Source organism: Gambusia affinis, linkage group LG08, assembly GCF_019740435.1.
Source record: "Gambusia affinis linkage group LG08, SWU_Gaff_1.0, whole genome shotgun sequence".
In the NCBI taxonomy this organism is placed as follows: domain Eukaryota; kingdom Metazoa; phylum Chordata; class Actinopteri; order Cyprinodontiformes; family Poeciliidae; genus Gambusia; species Gambusia affinis.
This window is the reverse complement of record NC_057875.1, coordinates 11,550,198-11,567,829: the sequence shown is the minus strand read 5'-3', so window position 1 is coordinate 11,567,829 and position 17,632 is coordinate 11,550,198. Positions and strand designations below refer to the sequence as shown.

At 35.6% G+C, this 17,632-nt stretch overlaps 1 protein-coding gene across 2 annotated transcripts in view; it reads right to left on the bottom strand.

Moving 5' to 3' along the window:
- Positions 1-1,181: 1,181 nt before the first annotated feature.
- The window catches only part of LOC122835732 (voltage-dependent calcium channel subunit alpha-2/delta-1), a 67,708-nt gene continuing 51,257 nt past the window's right edge, over positions 1,182-17,632 (bottom strand). The window contains exons 24-41 of one of the 2 annotated variants that reach the window (XM_044125016.1): positions 16,959-16,967; positions 15,216-15,276; positions 15,032-15,123; positions 13,940-14,021; positions 13,320-13,382; positions 12,194-12,297; positions 11,615-11,704; positions 11,455-11,522; positions 11,311-11,349; positions 11,134-11,205; positions 10,031-10,183; positions 9,885-9,937; positions 9,459-9,514; positions 7,443-7,572; positions 6,240-6,352; positions 5,646-5,728; positions 5,341-5,420; positions 1,182-3,160 (exon numbers count right to left, since the gene is read on the bottom strand). In XM_044125016.1, the coding sequence (XP_043980951.1) occupies positions 3,124-3,160; positions 5,341-5,420; positions 5,646-5,728; positions 6,240-6,352; positions 7,443-7,572; positions 9,459-9,514; positions 9,885-9,937; positions 10,031-10,183; positions 11,134-11,205; positions 11,311-11,349; positions 11,455-11,522; positions 11,615-11,704; positions 12,194-12,297; positions 13,320-13,382; positions 13,940-14,021; positions 15,032-15,123; positions 15,216-15,276; positions 16,959-16,967 (1,385 nt within the window). In that variant the 3' untranslated portion in view covers positions 1,182-3,123. The remainder of the gene's footprint in view (positions 3,161-5,340; positions 5,421-5,645; positions 5,729-6,239; positions 6,353-7,442; positions 7,573-9,458; positions 9,515-9,884; positions 9,938-10,030; positions 10,184-11,133; positions 11,206-11,310; positions 11,350-11,454; positions 11,523-11,614; positions 11,705-12,193; positions 12,298-13,319; positions 13,383-13,939; positions 14,022-15,031; positions 15,124-15,215; positions 15,277-16,958; positions 16,968-17,632) is intronic. The other variant, XM_044125014.1, reaches the window with a different exon arrangement.

Below are 17,632 nucleotides of genomic sequence, written 5' to 3'. Positions count from 1 at the left end.
TAAAAATAGATGCTCAATCCACTAGTCTAAATATGTTGAAGAAATTGCTCTAGATAAGTGAAGGAATTTTGGATGATAAATTCACACAAAAGAGATTTACCAAAGAGAAAATGCCTGAGGGATATTGATGAAGTTAAGAGGAAATACATACAGGTCATAAAAAGTCCAAAATTGTGCCGACATCCCTCTTTCTGATCTAAGAGTATTTACTTGGATCAGCAGGAAAACACATGATTTCTGTCACAGCTTAATCAATAATTTAGGAATTTATTTTTACAATCACTACATGTATTACAACTCTCTTTCAATCTCATAGTGCACATCACTTTTATAAAATTCTTGCTCACGGCTTTCCTTTATTTGGAACAAAATTTCTACCATTGACAAAACATAAGAACCTGCGTCCAATACGTATATCTTAGCTATGTCATATTGGTTTCAAAGTATTTAGTAAACTAAGGGTTTCAAACTATTTACAATATTTGGGCTTGCAAAAGGTAAAGTATTGTAAAAGAAGTTTACAATGCCTTTATTTTAATTTTCTTAAAAATATCAGTTCAAAAATTCATATTCTTATTAATAATCATTGGAAAGATAATTTTGGTAATAGAATTAAACCTTTCTTACAATTGCTGGCCAACTTTGTGCAAGTTTCAATTACAACACAGATAAATCATAATAATAATAATTATTATTTTTCATTATGGTCAGATAAAGGGCCGCCCATTGGTTGGATTGAGGCCAAATTTGTAATTTACCAACAGTTGTTTAGGAACTATAGTCCCAGAAGTGAGCCTGTCAAAGTAAATTGAAACTATGATACTGCACAAAACATTGTCTGTTAAAATTGAATAAGTTTGCAACAGACATTTTACAAAAGTTCTCTGCTGATGCATACGTAAGAAAGACAGCTTCCATTTATTCTCAGTAGACATTTGTTTTAACTCTGTGCAGTGCAGCAACACTAATATTCTTTGGTTAGTAGTTTTACTTTCAGTGGTTGTATATTATTGAAGGACAAACAGATTTTATTAGACAATTAGGAAATAAAGATACTTTTACAGATGCAGTGTTATTGAAACCCATGTCCAGATGTTCTTTCCTTTTACAAGGATGTTGAACAAAACAACATGTGTGTGGAGAGAAAAAGGTGGAATCTTAGTCATAACAATACACCACTTTTATTGTGAATATATATTTGGACAATAATCAACACCATATTATAAACATTTTTCTTTTACATGATTTTCTTTCTTTTATACAGTAAATAGTTTTAGTGTACAAATGTATACAAAACTTATTCAGGCTAGTGAAGTTCCACAAAAGAGTATTTTCATATACGGTATTAAAGCACAATCAGAAATCAGAGGGACACGCACATGCCTGCACATTGACACGGGACCCCTGGGATAAAACACAAGTCAACACACAACTTTGATAGACAGCATAACCTGATCACTCAACAGCAGGATGTCACCATGAAGGCAAGGTAGAGAGAATTTAGCAGCTATCAGTAAAATAGCTCGAAATTAAACCGATCCAAACCCACGTGTGGTCTTTGTAAATATTGACAAAGTAAGGCAATGCAAAATTACCACTGGTAGTAGTAGTGTATTCAGAACATTTCTCTCCAGCAGGCCCCAATGCTGATCACAGGCAAATACAACACGGACAAGCTCATCCCATCACAATGCAGCATTTTGACGCCAACCCATTTGCGCCTTTCTTCACAGCACTTTAAGAGCAACACACAAAAGGAAACAAGCATAGGGAGGTGACTGCAAGAGGAATGAAACAAATAAAACAGTCTTTGATATGCTGAGCTCATTCACAAGTCATCTTGGCTCCTGAGTCTGGTGATCCAGAAAGGGAACAGAAACAGGACTATAAAGGGGAGAGAGTGATGCTGGAACACATGGACAAGTCTGCATTAGGTTTGGTTTTCCTTTCCCCCAAAATCAAAACGAGTGGTTTATTGAGGTGTGGTGTCGCTCTCAAGAATTAGAACAACAGCAGTGAATTTGGCCCGTTTTAAATGATCACTGCCAGGGTTGACTTCCCTGCTATAGTGAAATAAGCATTAGCCTAGAGGCATACATGGTAAGAATACAACTCTGGTGCACTGCTTCATTCATATAACAGAATGTTTAGAGCTACTATGTAGGCACTGGGAATTCAATGCATCAAACCAAAGACAACCAAACTGCTAATCCAAGCACAACCAGGTTTGAAGTTGTCACTTACCTAAAAGACTCTGCACAGAGTGCAGGCAGACACACCTAATGCTGTAGCTAAAATACAATTATACTGTACTCCTATAAGCAAGGAATGTTGTTTACAAAGAAGAAAAAATAGCGTGCACATTCTCTGGGAAAGTTGTGGTCCTTGGTACTGTTTAGGAGCTTTGGTGTCAAAGTGATGACGCAAACTTAAGCTCTCTAGTGAGCACATGCTACGACAATGAAACACCTAGCAAGTCACTGAATGCTAGTTGATTTTACAAACAAAATCAATAAATAAAGAGGAAAAAAAACTATATATATAATTTCAAATAAAAATGATAATTATTATATTTGCACTGGTTGAAAAACATCTTTACAGCATATTGCCCTATATGCAACAAACAATGCTGACAACTTCACAAATCAATGCTGTCAGTGAAAATATAGTCTTTGTTTGATTTCCAGTTGGCATAGTGGAATACATCTTCCATCATTACTTTATAAATAATAATAATAAAAAAACAAATGAGGCAGAATTAAAGGGTTTGGTTAGCTCTTACATTTGCACCATAGAGAAGATTAAGTTGTAGATGAAAGAAATGACTGCAGCTGATCTCAGTACGTTTCCACTTTTAAAAATGATGAGGAAATGGATGAGCACCCTTTGGCATTGAAAAATGGAAATGCTGAGACAGTTTTTTTTTTCTTCTTTTTTTATGTTGCACATGTTTCTGCATACATCCTGTATGGCGCAAGTGGAATGTCTTCTGGCATCTCGTGCAATGTGATGATCATCTGTGCATGAGTGAGCATTTGAGTGTGTGTAGGGGTCATGACTGTAGTAAGAATTTGGTGAGCCAGAACAGCAATTGGAGGCCAAGCAACAACCAGAGACTTGGACTTAGGTGGTTCCCTCCTCCACAATCAGAATCATCCTCCTGTCAGACAAATCAGTGTGTGAGAAATAAAACACATCATACAACAAACAGCATATTTGACATTTATGGCATGTTGGAATTTTTTTTATTTGTGTTTATTACAAATAAGAGATTAGGACTAGGCCATTCAAACACAAAAATATGCTTTGAAATAAGCTTTTAAAGTGTGACCTGGTTGTATGATTAGGGTCCTTTGTCTTTGTTCTGGGTCGTTTCTTTATAGCTACTATTTATAGCTTCTCTAATTGAAACTCTCTTTGCCTGACCTGTCAGTTTTGGAGAACGCTTGTGTCTTCTTCAAAGTTTTTTCCCAATTTTGTGAGACTTTTTGTTCACATACAATCCTAGTAAAATATATCGATGTTTGTAATTATAACATTGCAAAAATAATGTAGCTAGAGGGACATAGATACTTTTTTGCAAGAAAGTGTTTATTTGATCAAAAAACTCAAATGTAGAAGTTACAATTTGTGTGTTAACAGTTTAATGAATTTCAGAACTACTTCAGTCATAGACTTTGTATCTATAAATTGATTTGAAAAATTGATTTCTATTAAGAGAATTCAAATACTGAAAATGTTCAAAATGTCATAATTTTTTTTGCTGAATTCTTTTTAATACCATTTAATGCATTTGAGCACTACATTGTTTCAACACTTGTATCTTTTTGGGTGTATTCTGTATATCTAAACGCGGCAAAATTCTAGGGAAAAGAGATGGCAGTCTTCTTTATTCAAAGAGCAGGAAAGCCATATGAGGCTTCCTCTGTTTACTCCAGTGACAAAATGGACTGGCCTCGACACAAACCGTCTTCCTGTGAGGTGCTGAGCCAAAATAAAAAAGACAGCTTGAAAATGGAAAAGGGCAAAACCACTTTTACTCTGTTCATCTACTTCCTCTGCCATTCCTCCCCTCCCCTTTGCTTCCCTAGAAGGCCTCTTCATAATATAAACATGCACTCACATGAATCAGTGGCCGGTTGGGAGTATGATTGTTGCAACACAATGAAAGGCAGGATTCACAAAGGTGTGGGAAACATTTTTTACCAAATATTTAGACATCCTATGAATTGTTCAAAGTTGTGTTTTGGTACATTTATACTGAATGTGATTTGATCCACCTTGTTCCTTTGTTTAATTGCTTCTTTTTTTTTTTTAATGGTGCAATGCAAAATCCCCCAATAGACTTTAAAAACTACGTATACATAATTTGCATTTAGTATTTGTCTATGTTTTGACATCAAATACCTTAAATCTAAAAACTGGGCTGTTGTCTTGCTGTTAGTGGCATTATGGATAGTTTTACTATGGATATCTGCTCTATAGTCAAGGATGGCAAAGAAACCAATTCTACCCCTAAAGAAAGATAAATGACAGACTGACATTATACAGGAGGTATGAAGATTGGATATCTAATGAACCTTGCTTCAGACTACATAGGACATGTAGGGGGAAAACTGCCAGGACTTTTTATAGCACACTGGAGGGAAAGTTGCATAAAGGGAACTAAAAGCAAAATAGCTTCAAGAATATTGAAATTTCATGCCCATATCCAGGTCACCTTCCAGACTGTAATCTCAATGCAAACTTGTAGTAAATCCTAAATAAGCTAGTGGGCAACATTTAAAGAAAAACATTCTCCGAGAACTGGATTTGATCTAAAAGCCTGATAACCAGGAAACCAGGGCAAATAGCAGAAATTTTGAAAAAGACATTTAAACATTGCACTTCACGATTTGCATTAACGTTAAGTATTTCTCAATAAAAGACTTTAGAAATTATTTAGAGATAATTATGAGCAATAACAGTTACTAAGCTTTAGTACCAATAGAAACATTTTTCAAAAACATATGACAAAAAAAACGATGGAGTAAAATTAGTAAGAAACTAAGTTTATGGCTGCCAAAACTCAAAACCCCTGTGGCTTCAAACAGAATAGGCAAAAGTACTTGCTAACTAACTTACTAGTTAGCAAGTACTTTTGGGACAAAGTCATTACTTTGAAGCACAACAGCTACTGGAGTTTGAACTTCAAACTATTAAAGGGTTACAAAACAAAAACAACATTTTTAAATTTAAGGGATAAAGCCCACAAGATTAAATCAGCTACAGGGATCACTCTGCAATTTCTTAACTTGATTGGCTAAACTGTCCCCAATAAAGCTTTGTGATGAAACTGACCCTGAAGTCAGAAACAGAAACAACAGAAGAGGTGCAGAGGTGAGAGTGGAACCCCGACTGACAGGACACAGTGGCTCATCCTTGGTATGCAAAATCACAAAACAAGAATGAAAGGTGATGAGATGATGCAAGGCAGACAAAAACAAAAAGCAACAAAAAAACAAAACAAAAAAGCCCTATGAGCATTGAGGTGTAAATAAAAAAAATGTGTAAGTAAGACTGACTGAACTGGACCGGGTAATGTCACTAATGGAATAAGTTTTTTTTCCACACAAAGCTAAGTATAGAATGGGTTTGTCCCTTACATTTTCATTGTTGTCAAAGCATACATCAGGGCCTTTGCGGTATCTGGGACTCTGAGCCAGCTCACAAGGATTTGGTCCTTCAGCTGATCACACAGTCAGGAAAAAACAATTAGCTGTGAACATTGTGTTTACAACTCCCACCCCCACATTGATGAACTGAATTGCTATCCAGCTTATCTTATCTATAGTTTGGTTCATGTTTCAACCCAACGTGTATCTATAGTGACAGATTTACATAAAGCAAACAGAAGATGACAAATAAAGCAGGTGTCAAATACATACTCTGAACATATAAAAACAAACCTTCATTACAAATTACCTCCAACTTTTATCTCCAAATTAACCTGAAGACAGCCTCAATGAAATCGCACAAAGAGCTCTGCTTCAAGAAAAGAGTGAGGCTATATTTCATGCTGCACATCTGGTTAACGGTCCACATCTGAAAAGCCACTGGGGAACTACTACAAACTCCTTAGGTGAGCTTCCTTATATTGTCAGTTTAAAGCCTCACTATCCTGTGGGTGATGGATGTTGAACTGGAAAGCACATAAGTAAAAATCTGGTGCGTTTTTACAAGCCAAAAGAAAAGGATACAGGGTTGCTCGGCCTGACGAAGCGGCCTGGGGTCACATGATAAACATGTTGCCTTGGCATCAGTGATCAGAAACACCAGGTTTGTGTCGGGAAGCTTCTCAGCACGATACATCCTAAAAAGCACAGAAACCACAAAAAAATTAAAATAAAATAAATTATATATATATATATATATATATATATATATATATATATATATATATATATATATATATATATATATATATATATATATATATATATATATATATATATATATATATATATATATATATACTGTCTCAAACACTGTCTCTGTAAACATTCTATTGCATACATATATATTTTTAGATTCATTTATATATGCACAAATGTCCACTCATATCCCTGCACATCTTGAATGTTTTTCCTCCCTAAATTAACCTGGTCAGCTGCACATACCTTTAATCTAAGTATGGCATTCTCTTAACTGCACAGTATTATTCTTATATTGTAAATTTATGTTTACCATGAAACCTTGTATTCTTCTATTCTTCTTTTTTACCTTTGTGGGACTAAGCATGTCCATACTGCTGCTGTAACCTCAGCGTTTCCCCACTTTGAAACTGACCCATCACTATGAGCTGTAAACATTCATGCAATTCTTTTCCCTTGAAATGTAGTATTTTATGGCAATCAGAAGAAAAAATGTCTTTGAAACTACAGGTGTTAACTTTGCGGAGTAAAACATTAGACTCATGAGGCATATAACAGTCAATAATAGCCATACTGTCTCAACCCAACATACAGTGTTGGGTTGAACTCCCCAACCCAACACTGTATGAAACAGAATAGAGTTTATGGCAAAGTAAATGTGCAGTTTTCTAAAAACTAGCGAGTCTGAATCCTTGCCAAAGTGAGAATAAAGGAGAACAGACTAAAACGTCTTTGCTCTTTCCATTAAGTCACTGAAACATCAGGTGGTCTGTGTCTGATCAAAGCTCATCACAAAACAGCTGGTTAAAATCAGGCTGAAAAATGAAGGGTGGACGAGAAACTACAAAAAGCTTCAGAGTTTGCAAAACTCTGAAGCTGTTAGAGTTTATGTTGGATGAGGCATAAAATGTGGAAAATTCTACACAGTGCATTTCATTTTAAGGATGTGCAGAAAAAAATAACTGATACATGAGCAAATCCAGATTTACACTGATGCACCCTACTCCTATAAATAAACATTAGTCGTACCTGGAGCAGTTTCCACAGTCTAGGACACCTGAGTATGATCTTTCATTATTGTCAAAAAAGTACTGAGTCTGCTCTGTGATGCAGCTTTCTTTGAACATGGCATCTGGTATGTCATCATCTGCTGACTCCACTGAAAAAAAAAAAAGAAAATGTTAATGATAAAAGAGGTTCCAGAGCTGGACCACTAAGCAAGTTGTGAGACAACCAGTAACCTGGTGAATAAATCAGATACAAAGATGCTTAAAATGTGCTTCCTTCAATAACTTAAGTTTTTTTCTTTTTAATTGCTGATTATTAGTGTCACTTAAACTTCCATTGAAGAAACCTTCCATGTAAAAGTTACAGTTGAATATTTTGTGGCTGGTTAGGTGGAGGTGGTTCATTATTGTGGTGGCAACCCCTCCACAGTTTTATCATCAGCAAATCTTAAATTGAAGTTTGTAATGTTCCAAGTCAAGCTCAAGGCTCACATGCTAAATCCAGCATGCCATAGCCATTTCTTGAAATAGAAATTAAGAGAAAACAGTTGTGTAGCTTAAATATTGTATCAGTTAATCCTTATCAATTTTTATTTAACAGTTTAATAGATAGTTTTATCAATTACCTATGCCACAACTGGCCCTTTGAAGACATTAGTGACCTTGATGTGGCATGAAATAAAAATAAATTTGACACACCTGGTATAAATGTAATGCTCTTGGCAGTGAGCTGTATGGCCACAAATGTGTCTTCAAAACTTTTAGAACACACAAAATCTGTTCATGAATTTTGTGTATTTTGTAGAGTGTCTTTAAGTACTTAGAAAGGCACCTCCAAATAAAATGTGTTCTTATTTTTTAGCAATATTAACCAAAGAAAGCTTACCATACAGCTGCAGTCAACAAAATACGACCTCCACACTAAAAGGAATACATTATTTTACTGAGGTCCCTTGCGCATGCAGAGTCGTAGCCCTTGTGATCTAGTACCCTGCAACTTTTACATGCATCCCTGCTCCAACACACCCAAGTCAAAAGGCTGACTTCCCTCACTAGAATAACTCAGCTCTGCAGAGGCTTTCTAATGAGCCATTCATTTGATCCTGGTGTGTTGGACGTTGGAGCATAATAGCTCTGGAGAACTGGACTTGGGCACCCCTGGCATAGTGCGCCCAAATAGAGATGAGTACACATACCTCTCATTAGAAACAAGACTGTTGTGCTGGTTGCTGGGAGACAGCAACACCTGCTTGTGTTTTTCTAGCAAAAAAATATGTCTATGAGCTTATCAAATGTAAAGCCCCACAATTGATGGTAAGTATCAGAAGATAGGTGGAAATAGCATGTGGTCAGTGGTTCATAGAGTGCGTAATATAATCTTACAGTTGTTGCAGAATAAGTCATTAAAACAAAACAAACAAACAAACAAAAAAAAACAACAACTTTAAGACAATTGAGGAACTTCTGTTTTCTGATTCCGTCTGACTGCATTTGTCCAGGTACTGTTGTTTCAAAGTAAACTGCAATGGTTAAAATGATTGAAGTGTATGTTGTGTGTTTTATAGTGCCCAGCATTTTCCCAGAAAATCCAACTACATCTTTCCATGATGATGATAACTGATTAAAATTCTGGCAGTGTTTGGTCCTCTAACTCAAGGCTAGGCTGGTAGATTTGCAGGAAATTCCCATCTCTGTGAGTAATTCATGTATATCGTGACAAAGTCAAGATGACAACCTAGTACGTGGTGCAGCATTGTGATGGTATTACCAACTAAAGCAACAAGAAAAAAAGCTCTTCATTAGCTGCTGAAAAAGTACGACTTTAATGATTGTCTTCACACTGAAATAAATACTTCAAAATCCAACAGAGGTCTATCCACCAGCAAACCATTGTGGAGCTCATAAAAACTGTAGCGTGATCTTAAATTCACTGTGAAGAGGGATTTAATGGATACAAGTGGTATTAATTAGATCCACTTTTGCGCGTTAGTTCTCACGCCATTCAGAAAAAAAGATGTTGAAAAGCAACTGGCCTTACCTGTTTCTAAAAGGTTAGGGAACAAAAGACTGAAGAAAATCTGTTGAAGGATTGACCTAAAACATGGAAAAAAAGAAAAGGAAACAACACAACTTATCATTTGTTAGCATGTGTTTTGAATATCTTTCACTTGTTTATAACCAATAGCTGCTTGGAAGAAGCAACACATCTGTGTGAGGTTAGAGTCACCGGTGATGTAAATGCCATGGGAAATATTATCCAATCCATGTTATAAGGTGGTTATACTGGACTTGGCCAACCATGTAGAAAACAATGCAACGTAATGTTGTATAACTTTGCAATTCTCACACTGACCAAGCCAGAATAGTCTTCCAACACATTAAAGTCTACTCAACAAGTATTTTCACACTCTCAAATGCCAACATAAATAAACAAACCACACAAGTACAGAATCTGAGCCCTCACCAAGCAGCATTGGAAGCCCACCAGCCTATACTGAGGACGTCTGCAATAGTAGGCTGTGGGAAGAAAAAAAAGAGTGGAATAGACACTTAGAAGTACTTGGTCACCAATAAATGAAAGTATGTTTATGCATAGAACACGTAACTGACCACATATATGGAGCGAGGTCCTGCTGCTGCCTTGTTGTCCTTCTCTGGGTCACACACAGACTGATAGTCATATGTCTTGTTGAAGGAGTACAGGGATGTGTTGACTAAGTTTATCATCAGCACCGGATCAACCTCGCCAAAGAACTGACCTATCTAAAAGAGTTTAGGAACAGAAAAGTAAAACACTGTATTACTAATCCCAGCTCATAAATAAGTTTGGAGCTCAGTCCTATTTTGTGTAAGTCAGTTTTATACATTTCTTTCATTCAAAATTGTGTCTGAGATTTTAAAACCATAAGCAAAATCAAAACATAAGAAGCAACACAAAACCATCTCTTAAAAAGATAAACAATCAAACACCAAGATAAAAAGCCTGAAACATGTACACCGATAGGTATCAAAGACTGTACATGCCCTGCTTTGAATGACATGAAATGTTTTCAAGTCCACTCTAACATAAATTCTACCACTGACAGGCAGGGGCACAGGTCAGACATAAAGGGCCAAAGTTTATGTTGTGGAGCAGACCTCTTAAATTCACAGGAGACTAACTTCACTGCAGCCTCCATTACTGACTAAAACTCATCTGCCTTCTCTTTGAACCTTGTCTGGTGACTTGTGCTTTACTTCAGACAAGGATGCTCTGCTGTCCTGTAAGATTATAGCTCTGAGCAAAGATTTTAGGACATTCCTATGACTTACTGATGCTATAAGACATTCATTTATCCAGTATATGAAACCGATTATGACAAAATGACAAAAGCAAACATAACCAAGTGTGTTGAGAAGTAGAACTAAATAAATTGTATCTTAAAGTTCCATTAGACATTTTCTAACTCTGGAATAATACACTCTAATAAGACACAGACACAGCTAAAATATGGTTAAAAAAAAAAAAAAAAGACAGCTAGAGAGATACAATAAAATAAACTAAGAGCTCAAGATAAGCTATAAGCTAAAAGATCATATAAAACAATTTAAGATAAAAATAAGTTAAATTAAAATAAGCATGACTAAAACAAATTAAAGGCTTATACATGCCCAGCAAAAACAATGAGGAGCTAAGATAATTTAAGATAACATAAGTGTTAGTGGTTATTCACCAAGGAAATATACTCTTCTTGATTAGACATGAGCAGAAATCCTCCATCATCCAATATTACACAATCCACATGCTGCAAAAGATAAGTACATAAATTATTAAATAATAAAATAGGATACCATACACTCCAGTCAATGTATGCTGTTTTATAAACAATATTTAGTGTAAATTGTTGTACCTTGTCATTCCTGAGACAGCCACAAATCTCATCTTTGCACTAGAAGATGAAAAATTTGAACAATTTGCATTTAATTTATATGGAATCCCCCAAGTGACTTTAATATAGCTTACTCCTTCAGTAAATTTCATTTATAGTACTTACATTAAGTTTCAGTGTTGCATTGATAAAACTGCTCATCCAGAATGAAACATTGAGTTTTACTCCCACCACTAAGGAGCAAATCATAAAACACAAAAACAGTCGTGATGAGCAGGGAGAAAGAACAAACCAAACACTGTTTTGGTTTTGTGGTAAAACTGACCTGCTGGTTTGAGCATGACTTTATCGATGAAGAGGTCTATTGATTTGCTCACCAGGATACCCGATTCGGACACAGCCTCCCTGACCTCTGCTGCAGTTTCAAATGTTACACAGGGAAAGATGAACAGTTTTATTTTTCATTACCTGCACAAATGTTTGACAGGAGATGTTTGGGATCATTTTTCACTCAGCATAATGATTAAATAAACAAATAATGGATTTTCTTGGTAGATAATTTCATCCATCTTTTTCCTCCGTAATTTATGAATAGAGCTTATGAAAACAGAACATGTGTTAATTCAGTCAAGAGAGCTGTAGCTGTAGCACTGACATTTGCCAGTGCTGATGTCTGTTAGAGAGATCAGTGGGGGATGACAGGATGTATACAGAGGAAAGGGGAGTGATGGTGGGGATGTGTGCTGAAAATCCCAGGAGGAGAAGAACAAGAATAAAGTGAGCAATATCAAACAGGCCAAAAAGTCTAATGGTTGCCAATAATGTTGGGATCACGTCCAAAGGCAGTGGAGCACATCCACAGTACACAAGACCTTATTTAAGACCTTAACACATACACACTTACTGTTAAAAGATGGAGCTGTGAATATATATATTTCATTATCCAAAGTCCTCTTGTAGAAGCTGGAATCATATGTCTCAGGATTCTCTGTCCATTCTTCTCCAGCACTGAAAACATCATTATGTTAAAGCAATATTGGCAAATTCAGTACAAATAAACAAGAGACAAATAACAGACATGAGTATTTTATGTGGATTCTCATTTAGATTATGATTATCACCGTTTGTTTGAATTAAGTCAGTTGGTTTGAGAAATGGTTGAAAAGGGGCAGTATTATATAATCTAAACTTTTTGAGCTTTATATCATGTTATAATGTTACTCCCTCATCACAAACTGTCACCCATGTTTGAGAAATACTTTAGTCTCCCATGGCAGTCATTCAGGTGTGCAAAACTACTGGGTGGACTGGAGCTACACATCACAGAGGACCCCTCACCCATGACTCCCTCCCAGTCAGCTCCATCAGGCTAGTCAGCAGCAATTGGCAAATTCTTGTTGTAACTGTGCATTAGGTGAGAGTTTTATGAGTAATTTTACAGTGAACCGATGACAAAAACAATGTTAAAGGGTTAATAGAGGAGAACCGTTGTGATGACTTTCTGGAGGCAGAGTTTCAGAACGAGAAAGAGCTTTAAAAAATGAGACAAAGACCCAATTTTAGGAAGTTAAATTACTAAGTCAAATTTATTTGAAGTCATATTTGATATATAAAGCTTTTTAAAACAACTGAAGGTAACATAGTTACATGACTGCGGTGTAAACTGGCACTATATGCTCGGAAATACAGGCATATAGTCTTTCACATGTAATTATTACTTGAATCTGATTATTTGCCACTTGAGGTACAATCTAAAAAAACATAAGTCAGGTCAACTGATAATTTTTTGTTTTTACTACTAAACATAGCAGCTAAATCCACAAATTTTCTGTTGCAACACTCAACACCAATATAGAGGGCAAGAGGAAAAAAAAAAACAACACGCTATTCTGGTGCGGTGATTGCATGCGACCTTTGTGATGTCTTACTCCATGAATCCCTTACGTTTTTTTCTGTATCATGACATTCCAGTATGAGTGCATATAGGACTACAACATGAACAGAAATAAAAAACAAAGATGGAAAAATACCTTCTCGGATAAACTCTAGTGATTCCTCCATCTGTTGCAACAAACCTTGCTACTGTTCCATCTCTGAAAAGAGAAAATAGCACCAAATTACATCTGAAAGTTAATGACAGTCAATTGCAAAACAAGTGTGCTACTGCTTGAAGCTATAGATATACGTTTACATTTAAGCCTGGTCACTGGTTTTTGTTTTGTATGTTCTAATGATAAACACGTGAAAACCTGAGCGATGATTTCAAACATATGGAAACATAATAAAACGCAACACACTGATGTAATTACTTTGTTTTCCTCTCAAAAAAGCATGCCATGGCTCAGTTCAGTATGCTTGGTGTAATATGCTTTTTTATATGCTTTCATCGTGTTTCACTAGAAAGATTAGACCAAATCATCCGTAATAGAGAAAAAAAGCTAAAAACCTTGGTTTTGTTTGCCAACAAATGGAGCATGAAACACACATCAGCTCTCAAAGTTCAGAGAAAGAATGTATAAATGTAGCATAGACTGAAATATAAGCAGATATTATTTTCATTTAACCAAGGCTGTCCATGGTTGAGCAATGCAAAGAAGATTCCATATTTAGGTGATTTAAATCATTTAAAACTATAATGCTTGGCACTCACACCAACTGCTCTTTCCAAACTTTAACCAGCTCAGCTGTCAGGCCTGCATCCAGGATGAGTCGTTTCACGAGAGACTCGTTGCCTGTGGATTAAAGACAAGATACATTTCACATATTACTAATGTTACAACACCACATTACATGGGAAAGAATTTATTTTAAAAGAAATAAAGGCAGCGTTGATAGATATGGGCAGGGAGAATGGATATCCCATGTATAAGGGATCCTGGTCATATGCCACTGGTACACTAAACCCACAACCCACATCTGTTTATAACTGTATCCACAATGTAAAGGTAATAGCCAGTAAAAAGTAGCAGCCAACTCTTTCTTTTTTTTTTTTAAATATACTGAAAAAAAAAAATACTTCATAGCCTTTTTCAGTAAATCATCCAGGAGGGTGACCTGACTGGCCATTATATGTTAGAGATCAGAAAGTACTTTGTGAAGCACTGGCTGTTAGAAGGCAGATGATGACAAGGGATTGAGTTTCAGCCTCCATGTCAAGGGAAATTCTTTTTGAAATGATCATCTGCGCCAGTGCTTTTAAAATGCCTACATGCTTCCACCACTGCTTCCTCAAGTGTTGCTTTAAATACTGCCACTATCTTTTAATCAAGATTCAAAATACCAAACGTAGGAACATCAATCCCAAAGTATTTGATTTGACCTTGAGTAAAAATGGATCAACGATACTGTAACCCATTAGCTGGATATTGCTAAACTATATTCATGCTGAGATACATTAGAGGGCAACAAATCAAAAACCATGAGTCACGTAACATGACTGCATTGTGTGCCTAGGAAATCTAGTTAATGACTGTGGAGTCATCCTGTTTATACCAGATCATAATATCTATAAGATATAATATCTCCACCACAATAACCACTAAAGCGTACCATGCATTTGCTATTTATATGCTTAGACAAAAATTTGTTCAGCACCATTTATGACAACAAACTGCAACTTTGGGGTCAGAAACTTCAGGGGATTGTCTTTAAAAATAAAACTGAAAACAAATAATGCATGAAACTAACAAAACTGCTACAAATGGGCCAAGTGAAGTTGCAGTGAAAGAGACGCATGACTCACATGCATCTGCAGTACTTCTGTCAATGTACTGGTTGAAGTCGAGAAGAAACTGGGTGTTGTTGAGAGACACCTTCACCTCTTTGCAGTATTCCCTGAAGAAACATTGTTCAGTTTAAATAACATACCCGTATTTTGCTGTCGTTCCTTTTAAATGATGTGGAATAATAATAAAAAGCCTACTCACCTTGGAGCAATGTAAGTATAACCAAACTCGTCAAACCTATCCAGCTGAATAGTCTCCATGGCTTTGAAAACAAAAAGTTCCTGTTTTAGACTCATAGGCAGTAACTTTTTATATATATATATATATATATATATATATATATATATGGACACACACACAACACATTCTTCACTTTAAAGGAGTACTGTTGCCACATTGGGGTTTTAATGGCTAATAAGCTCTCCCATGTTTTATCAGCACTCCTTCAAAGTAGATGTCTATCTCCCATCTGTAGTCAATAGCAATCGGCAAGTGCACCATTTTTACCTCTATCTCTTTATTCACAAAATGAAAAGATCAAATGATATGTATGTGCAAACATGTTCATTGAATTGAGTAGGTAAAGTCAATTTTTCCAGTCACAAAGGTGACACAGAAAAATATAAAAAAGTTTCCTTACAGCAAACACCAAGGTCACAGCAGGTGAAGCACATCAGTTCAAAATCGTACAAATCAGAGACTGAACCAATAACTTACAAGTAACAAGTTTGGGATAGCATTTCTAAAGCATTACATTCCAAAAGAAGGTGAAATGATTTGTCGCTTTAATTGATTCTCTGTAAGAGAAAAAATTATTGTAACATGTTTCAACAACAAATCATGGACTGTTTTTTACCAAAGCAAATTTTCATGGATTTTTATTTACCCAGCCTATCCCTGGTTTGCAAGACTTCCACTCCACAATTAAAAGGAATGTTGTTTAGCAATAAAATTCCAATGGATCACTATAAGAGAAGCCACCAAAATTTACGGATGACTCCAGTTCCGTGTTCAAGCAATAAGCTTGTGACTATTTTGCAGTATTCAAACTGTAAAACCAGTATTAACCAGTAGAAAGATATAGGAAGAAATTAAACAAGTTGAAATGCTTTTTTAGTAACGGTAATTTATCAATGTGAAAAAAAATAATACTTGTTGGAATATTAAAGTAAAGCTTACATATTTTATATGTAGTAGCAAAAACAAGATTTTAGGGACTTATTTCGATTGTTTATTGGTATAATAAAGAGACCATATGAAGCATTTTCAAGTCCAGCTCTTTGAACATGGAGTACATAAACCTTTTATGACATTTCTACCACATTCTGAAAAGCAATAAATGCAGCTAATTCACTACACCTAGTTTCCACTATGTGCCGTTTGCTCTACCTATATAAGTATACATAGATATACATCTGTGACTTTCCCCTCAATGTGTCTTCTCAAATGTCGTAAAACTATGATAATACAAACAGGCACTTTGACTGCAGTTTGAGTTGCACATCTTTTTTTGTGAAGGCTTTGTGAATTACACAAATGATCAAACTTTGTTTGTATTCCTTCAAATAATCTAAATCAGCTCTTTCAAACTCATTAGATGTGAATCAGTGGTGAACTAACATCGGTAACGAGTACAAAATCCTATCCACTTGATGAAACTGATTTCATTGAGGATACAGATTCAGTTGCTGAAATCCCACAAAAATGTTGGTTTTCACAATGTGATGACTGCTCGGCATACATTTTCATGGTTGTTAAAATAATACATGACATGAAAACTGATTTTTCTTTTCTACACAAGATTACTATTGTTACATCGAGACAGAAATGAACATATCACAAAAGCCTCAAAGTAATGAAACATTCTGGACAGAGATAAGAAGATAAATTAAAGTAGAGAGAGAAAGAGTGAAAGGAAAGTATGAATGAGTAACTGATACTTACCTTCTTCCCCTGTTGTGACCCAAGGGATATAGAATAAGGCAGCAGCAAAAGAAAAAAAGACAAAGGGTGGTCAAAATGCATTTATCATCTGGCAAATTATGTCATAAATGTAGAAAGATGATGAATCTTGTGGATATGTTCCACACGTAATGAACAATCTACTCTGCAATGAGAGAATATTCTTACTAAAATGTAAAGAAGAAAAAAAAAAAACAACTGTGTGATGTAGTTTATAATAAAGCAAAACCCCAAAATTATCAAAGATCTTGTTCATATAAAACGCAACAAATGCAAGGTAGAATTCTTCTCTAAAACTTTCCTTTCCGTCTCTGTATTTCATTTAAAATACCATCTTGTTATTCTTATCTCATAAATGACATGACAGACATCAATAGTCATCAATCTCTGGTCTCTTAAACTGAAGACGTTTGGACAATCCCTTTAAGATATATTGACTCATGTGGTGCAGTCTGTGAAAGCAATTACTGAGCACTCACTTTCCTTGGGGTCTTGGAAATCTGGTGTAGAATAAAACAACTTCATTCATATAAAACATAACAAGCAGATTCATTGTCACTCTGTCTCTATAGACTAGTCTGAATGTCTATGTTTAATGGATTTTGTCATTCTTTTTTCTCAGTCCTTTTCCTTATCCTTATCATTTGCTCACCCCA